The 8,428-nt window shown below is 39.6% G+C and overlaps 1 protein-coding gene across 1 annotated transcript in view; it reads left to right on the top strand.

The window, feature by feature from the left end:
- The window catches only part of LOC106528972 (ATP-sensitive inward rectifier potassium channel 10), a gene marked incomplete at its 5' end in the record, with an annotated part of 23,496 nt that extends 15,321 nt beyond the window's left edge, over positions 1-8,175 (top strand). The window contains 1 exon segment of the mRNA XM_014024265.1: positions 5,988-8,175. Within this exon segment, the coding sequence (XP_013879719.1) occupies positions 5,988-6,394 (407 nt within the window). The 3' untranslated portion in view covers positions 6,395-8,175.
- Between the last annotated feature and the right edge of the window lie 253 nt (positions 8,176-8,428).

Raw genomic sequence — 8,428 nt, 5'->3', positions numbered from 1 at the left:
GTTCTTCGGTCTGAACATAGTGCGTCCAACGAGAGGGGTTTTGCGCTTTTTGGCCGCTCAAAACACGTTCGGTGTGAATGTAGCATGAGTGCTTTGAAATCCACTGCAAATAAGCCGAGCTTCAGCTGGGAACACCCATCTTAGGAGCCCTAATTCTGGCTTCCGGTGCAACAAAACGAATGTTTTTATCTTGTGGTTTGTCTGTGAGGCATGACATGCTAAAGCTAGAACACTGTGGAGAGTGTATGTAGGTAGGTGTTAAAACCCACAAAGTACAATAAAAACTGTTTATCAGCGTGCTCCACAGAAAGCGCACAGTGAAAATCAAATAGTTTGTGCTGTGAATAAAATGATCAAAGATAAATTCTGATGGTTTATTTCCAACTTGGCAACATGCTCAGCAGTAATGAAACTGCTGTGGTTGATGACAAMAATCTGCCTGGTAGTGGAGAGAGGTTGTACTTATAAAAGTGTAGATCGGCTTGCAAAGAGGTAGAAAATCAATGTGAAATAGTAGCTAAAAATAACCTCCAAACCTGCAAATCAGTGCTGAATAGAGATTTAATGCTTGGTTTGTAAAACATGTAGAGCCGAAGTTCTGTTGTTTAGAATGACTAGCATAACTGTAAAGTCTACAGCAAACTGATCTTATGTCCTGATTAAATGATCACGTTTGGACCTCAGGAAGTCCCTAAAACTCTGGGCTAAATTTCATGATTATCTAYTGAGTGTCCAAGCTTTTTATTTTTATTTTTTACACACAAATGTGAAGTTAGGCATCTTCTGGGTGCAATGAAACACAATTCATTGGAACTTTTGTGTCATTTTTTTTTACATTTTCTGTGATTCTTGTTTCTTACTCTCTCTAGTCTCTTGCGTTTATCAAATTTCCCCAGTTTATATTCACCTTTGTACTTCTACAGGCAGCCAAAATGAGCTGCCTTCGTAGGGTGGCCAGGCTCGGCCTTAGAGYGAGGAGCTCCATCATCTAGGGGGGAGCTTGACGTAGAGCTACTGCTCCTCCTAATTGAAAGGAGTCAGTTGAGGTGGTTCATGTGATTAAAATGCCTCCTGGACCCCTTTAGAGGTGTTTTAGGCCTGTCCCACGGGTAGGAGGCAAGATTCTGGGAAAGACCCAAGGCTTGCTGGAGGATTATGCATCCTCTCTGGCCCAGTGTTGCCAGGTGTACGATAATTATCCTATTTGTAAGATAATTTTGCCCTCTGTACGATGTACGATCAATAATCCCAAAAATCCCATAATGTACGATAATTTGATTGCTCCAACGTGTGACGTAATTGACCTGACACGCGGCTCGTTGACATGAGAGGTGGCGGGTTGAGGAACACAGCGGTGCTGATTTAGCGACTTCCTCACTATATTCACAGACTTTTCAGACCCTCTAGATACTGTTATTCAGAAAAGTGACCAGTGAAAATCTAGCGACTCTTTTTCTGGTGTTATTGAGACTTTGAGAGACTCTGCCGTGAACATATTTCTCCATTGTGCTGCTGAGAGCTCCTCCTCCCCGGTCACAGAGCACCGACAGAAGGCTTCTTCACGCTGAGTCTCTCCCTGCTGCAGGTAGATTTCCATCCCATCCAGACATGAAATGAATACTGCTGCTGCGACTGATCCATGATGGGATGTTAAACATTTCTATGGTTAAAATCCCTTTGCCGGTCCCTGGCCAATAGAAAGGAAGGTTAGAGCTGTGACAGTAAAATAAAAAAAAATATATTAATCTACATTTATTTTAAAAAAGGAGCAACAGAAGAAATTTTTGTTCTCTTGACATAGCCTACTACTGTCTCTAAAGAGAAGGCTGGCTGCCACGACAGTCACCAGTGTTTTTTTTACACTTTTAAAACTCTACTTCCTACCAGTTGGTCAAAGAATCAAACGTCCAATGAGACACAAAAAGGATGATTCATATATTGAGTTGAATGTAGAATCTGTCTCTAAAATAGATATGAAAGTGTTTATTTATGTAGTTTAAAATAGGTTTAACAACATGCAAATACACCAGAATGCAGGAAACAGCACCTACTTCATTCAAAATTTTCTTGGGGAGAACACCCCCTCCCACAATGGGGTTATGATGGCAACTAGTAGCAGCAAAGATAAATATAGTAGTACTTATGTGAAAGAAATAATAACTGTAAAATCAAAAATAAAAGGTGGGACTGAGAAGGTGAGGAGTGTAAGCAACATTTACATTTAATAAACATATATTTAATACAACATATATGCAGCATTTCCCCAGACTCCATGTTTTGTTCTTGTTTACAACAAAGCTTTTGTTAAAAAAACAGACACCCAACAGTGCTTTTTAACTTTATTATAAACAAAAGAATGTGTAGTTTGTTGAACACAGAGCACATTGTGAGCTGAGCAGGATGTATTTGTAAATTTGAGCCTCTCTAGAATGTAACTTGGGTGTGTACGATAATTTTCCTGGCCTGGGATTGCCTCAGAATCCCACAGGATGAGCTGGAAAGTGTCACTGAAGAGAGGGATGTCTGGGTTTCTCTCCTGGCCCTGTTGCCTCTGAGGCTTGACCATGGATAAGTGGTAAAATATGAAGATGGACATATTCTTACCTCCACTATTACTTCTCTTGTAGTGCTTTGTACTTCAAACAGTCCTGTTATGTTTACATCTTTGTGTTTCTCCCTGAGATTCCCTGTACTTTAACTTTGATTTTGTCAGCTTAATGTGGACRATACCTGGGAGAAAATCCAAGCTAAGGAAGTGTGAAGGGCTCACYGGCCATGTCAACTCAGTCAACAACAACATCCRRTTCTCCACAGAAAATGCTAACAACAACAGGCTGCCTTTTTTTGGTACTGTTTGGTGCACATGAATGACACAAAAGCCTCAACTTTGAGGTTTACAGGAAACTAACCCACACAGATCASTACCTTCTGTTTGAGTCTCACAACCCACAGCAACACAGACTTTCTGTCAATAGAACTCTGCACTCCATCAGGCTGAACATGGCCCCATGTGGCCAGAAGGGACAAAAACACACCAAAAAACTCTTCAATCATGTAGATATCCTAATAGGGCAATAGAAAAGTAAATGCCACATAACAGGGAGAACAAACACAGAAATATTATTGTTCTATATCTTACTAGCAACTAAAACATCTCTGTGCATTTCAAACCTTAAAGTACCCTCAGACAAAGGCTGGTCCATCCTATATAAAAGTGTTCAGACCTTTATATTGCCTCACCACAGACGTATGGCTCAAGGTAGGCGTGCAACTGTACCTCCTTTTTTTAGCCACTTCAGCAAAAAGCAGAACTGAATATTAGTTTCTTAGTTTCTTCATCATCAGTGACCAATTTTTTWAARRARRAAAARRAARRRRAAAAAARTKAAATGTAATGGGAAAGAGTGAGAGAGTAGAAGACATGTGAAATATATATCGAGAAAACACAAGACAACAYACCCGACATCTTGGCTGCACACCTACAGAAACAGAGATAACAAAARCACAGCACCRACCYGTAAAGCCCGAAGCCAACATAAGGGAGACCAGCGCCAAAGACCATGAGAGGGACCCCAAGYGCGGAGCCCCCAGAGGCAACCGTGCTGGGAGGGCCGCCACTGTACCTCTTAAAGACAAGACTCTGAGGTTCAYCACTGAGTCTCAATGTCAAAGGACACTCTTTTAAGGACCAAAATGCTCATAATTTGGCRAAGGAAGCATTTACGTCAAACAAGGAAAAGAACACCTTTAMTTCTAAAACTTACAATGAATCATGAAGCCTGATACCCAGTCTGTTTCATTCAGATTGACACCTTCATGCATGCGATTAAAGCATCTCTTTTGTGAACCAGGCAAACAAAAAACTCTGACTCTTCATTGAGAGGGGAATGAGTTTAATCTGCATATGACTATTTTACACACGGGTACTTTGGTTTCCCCCTACAGACCAAAGACATGTCTCTTAGGTTAATGGGTAACTRAATTGTCCCTATGGTATGAATTKTTGTATGTCTCACTTGTGTCTTTGTTGCCCTGAGATAGAGTRGCCTCTGGAGACAGACACCWGCTTCCTCGTGACCCTGCACGGAAAAGTGGAAGAAACGAAACGTTTTCAATAAATACAGACACACCGCCCACAACAARCCAGGAAAGAGAATCCCCTCAACCATGTTTGTATCACGTTGTCTACAAACGGTTGCGAAACCTGATGTTATTGCCTTGGTGGGAGTGATATTTGGTCTGGGTGAGCGTAAGGGTTGTTTAGACAGATGACAGAGTGTGCATTCTGAGTGAGGCCTGTTGATGCAGGTGTGTCCTTGCTTCACTGCATACAGYATGTCTGCTGCTGTGTCCTTTGGGGATTGTAAGGGAAAATTGCAGGCAAATGCATTTTCYATTTTTAATGTGTTGTAAACATAAGTTCTGCACATGTGAATAATGAAAGTGTTTCTGGTGTGTAAAAATGTGTAGTTGGTGGGATAAAATTTCACGAAAGTAGCTTCTAAGYGACTGTGACTCAGAATGTGTGTGTTTTTGTGCAGAGTATGTGTGTGCCTGCTTGTGTGTGAGACTCTCTTTATCTACATTCACATCTGGTTTTGAAGCCTTCATGTTGCCCTACATTTTCACCATATGGTTATTTATATGGAATTCTGTGGTTATTAGCAAAAAGTGGTGGCATCAGCTAGCTGTAGCTCTTTTTGTTTGAAGCTCTTCTTACAAAAATATGYTTCATATTTCCAGAATAACTGTAATGTGAAACTGGCAGTAATGTTACTTTTGAGATTAGATTAGAAAATGAACTTTTCTGCTGCGTTTTTACCTATTGTATGCACATAAATRGAGTTTTATGATAAAATTATTTGACAATATGCTCCACAATGTGCATTTTTAAAAGCTTAATGTGTGGTTTTAACACACGGAAGCAAAATATGGTGCTTTTCATATGTTATGAATGCCCACAAGCACTTTCTGCTCAAGGAACCACAGCAACTGAGCCATTTTTATAAATATTTTATAAATATGTATATTTTTCATCCTAAATCTGCTGTTGTCTAACTTTGTGTGCTGAAATGTTTTTTAACTGCGAGAAATTTAATAGTGTCATACACATACTTTCAAATAAGCAAAAGCATTAGGGTTGTCCCGACACAACACTGGTATTGGTATCTGGTCCTTTATCAACATTTTTACAAGTATTACACTTATACTTGTACWAAATGCCTCCGATACTTTGGACAGAAATCAATTACCATGTTGACACCATAAATCCTGCTGTATATTTGATTTGATCCAGTCAGAGGGGCTGTAGGCCTATAAGGAAGCTCTAAATACAAGAAATGTATTTTTAAAGTCATTGAGTAATGTTTAAATTCTAACTCAGTAAGTACTCGATATTGGTACTCAGTAGCGGCAAGTACCCAAACTAAAGTACTTTTGCAAGGCACTGTATAAACTTTTGGTGCGTTTAGTTTAGGAATGTTTTGTATATTTTTATATATTGTTAATGTGGACATTTTTTCTACATAATGGTCCGTTATGGGCATTTCAGATTTTTTGTTAGAATAATAGCTGAACATGTCTGTTTAAAACACATCAGTTGTACAAAACGCTACTTCAGAAAATCTAACTGAATCAAATTGCAGCTCCAGATACCATTTTCTTGACATTTTATATTCTTTAAGCTTATGTTGATGGATTTTAAATAGTGGCTTTCTTTTCTAAAGTTCAGAAGCTGAGAGCAGCCATTTTCTGCATATATATTTTGTTCATGGTTCTCTCTTGATAACGACTTATGTCATTATCACAAGAAAACAAGAAGCGTTATTTTGTGATAACCACAAGAAAACCATGGAAAAGAATTATACGCAGAGAACAACTGCTATCGTCTTCCGTACTAAAGAGTGGCTTTCTTAAGAAAAAGTATACATCTTAATTAGTTTTGATGGACTGAAACATTAGTAATCATATTTTTGGTTGTTTTCCAGGTGGTGGCTGGACGGATCCTGAACTGGCAGATTTTGAGCTTCTGGTGATCATGAGCGCCACGGTCGAGCCGACGTCGGCCACATGCCAGGTTCGGACATCCTATCTCCCGGAGGAGATCCTCTGGGGATACGAGTTCCCCCCTGTCATGTCCCTGTCCCCCTCAGGAAAATACGTGGCTGACTTTGCGTTCTTCGACAAAGTGGCAAAAACCAAAACGCCTCCCCTCCTGAAGCAGGACCTCTCCCCAAACGACAGACCACAGGTACAATACCTCAGAGGCAAAGAAGACGGAAGGAACCAGGAGAAGTTACGGCTGGAAGAGAACTACCGGGTGGAGGGGAAGGGACGAGAAAGGGGACGTATTAGAGATAGCAGTCCCCTGAGTGTACGGATTAGTAATGTATGAACAACATACCTGCGGCAGGAAGAGGCTGTGGGAGGAGAAGACAGGAAGAAGAAAAAAAAGCTGCTAAACATAAAACCACATGCCCACACATACCAACATAATTCTTCTGCCTACACACACACATACTGTAGGTTAAATGTAGAGCAAAATACCTGCCGTCAACATCCAAACAAACCACAAGTGTGTAAACAAAGAACCGAGAATATCTGCAGCTAGCTTTCAGCAGAGCAAGGTAAAAACTAGCACAAAGGTACAGCGAGTTTTTAAGACATTTAAAGAAAACACATGTACAATTCTAGAGATTTTGTGACTGTAATTCATTTTAACACTAGAAAACAAACTGTCTTTCAAGTAGAGCCAAGAATATTTACTTGATTTTACATGATATTGTCCCTTTCAGGTTCAGTATGAACACTATTAAAGCACAGCACTGTTTTATAAATACTCAGTTTGTGGGATTTAGTGACATCTTGTTGTAAAGATGCAGATTCCCTACCTTCCTCTTACTTCCTGKTTGTAAAGAATACGGTGCAAACATCAGCCATATAAGATGAAGCTAGGCCTTAGTGTGAAGCCACAGGATCCCATATTACAGACGTTGCCATGTATTTTTGGATCCACAGTCTGTGAACTATCAATGTGGAGATAYAAGCACCGCCTACATTTTACCATGATGGTGCATACATSTCAAGTWKTAGGGATTGTCCGTAATTTACACAGATTTTCCATAATTTTGCAGGCTTACAGACGAGTAGAGCAATGTCACGGACTTTTTTATGTTTTTCGCATTTTTTCAAAATTTCAATTTCAGATTTATTTAACACGTCAGAGCCCGTGGGACGTAAAAAACAAAACAAAACAAAAAATAAAATAAAAGAAATAACATTAAATATCCTCTTCCAATACACTCTGCTCTTAGAAATAAGTTCTCCCGCCCTCATTTCCTCCAACTGTTGCAGCCGACAGTCCACTGCTGGCGGTCGACTTGCAACCCCCAACGTTTACGGATTTTTGAGGCACAGGTAAATGTTCAAAGGGGCTGAAATATATGATACTGKTATGTAACTTTTCTTTTTAAGCATGAAATAATTAGAGCTAACTAACAGCAAAAGTAAGCACTTGAACATAAATTATACAAGTAAAAAAAATTTTATCGACAGAAATGTTCTGTTTGTTTACAAGGAGTGAGCGGTACTTAAAACTTGGGCTGGAACCAGTCCTATTCYGGTTACAATTTTTTACAGGCCTATCAATAAATACAGTTTACAAATATGGACCCCCCTGAGGGGACATTGGGGGATTTTTTTTTTTTCTTGTGTTGCCTCGCAATGCATTTTGTGTTCCCACACAGTCACGGATGTGACACTTGCCTTTTAGAATATTCTGAGTATTCTTCTTGGCTGATTTCACAATRAAACTTCATGAATTTCAAACACGGGTGTAGTGTCCTTTCCATTGTTTCTGCTGTCTGGTTCAGCGACTWTCCCACAAAGTATTGYGAGGTAACGCAAAAGTATTTGTTGTTTCTGCTGTTTTTTAAAAATAAATTCACATGTGCACCATGATGTGGGAGTTACCACTTCAATTCAGCTTCGGCACAAACATCTTACAGGCACACAGGATCACTATCAACTTCCTTTACTTGTGGTGACATCCTGCTTCGTTAACTGGAAATTTCAAAATAAAAGTCCCATGCTAAATATTACAGTATTGAGAGGTAACTCAAAACGTTTGCAAAGGAATGCTAAAAAGAAAAAGAAAAAAAAAATACCCCAAGCCCCTGCAAGACTCTGAAGCAGGTGCATTTTTTTTTTTAAATTTTACCAAGGACATTGTTCATTTAAAAGGGAGGGGTGGGATTTATAATATTGAACTAAAAGGAGCCAACGGAGATGGTTGGCCTTATTCTGGCTTCAACTTCTAGGTTCCTGTTGGATGTCTAGACTTTTCTTATACGGCTGGTGGGTGCGAAAGAAGTGCTTCCTCTACTGCTATCATTATTATTACACACACACACACACACACACACACACA

Source organism: Austrofundulus limnaeus, unplaced genomic scaffold, assembly GCF_001266775.1.
Source record: "Austrofundulus limnaeus strain Quisiro unplaced genomic scaffold, Austrofundulus_limnaeus-1.0 Scaffold415, whole genome shotgun sequence".
NCBI lineage: Eukaryota > Metazoa > Chordata > Actinopteri > Cyprinodontiformes > Rivulidae > Austrofundulus > Austrofundulus limnaeus.
Note: the sequence above shows the minus strand (reverse complement) of the source record. Positions and strands in the feature narration are given on the sequence as shown.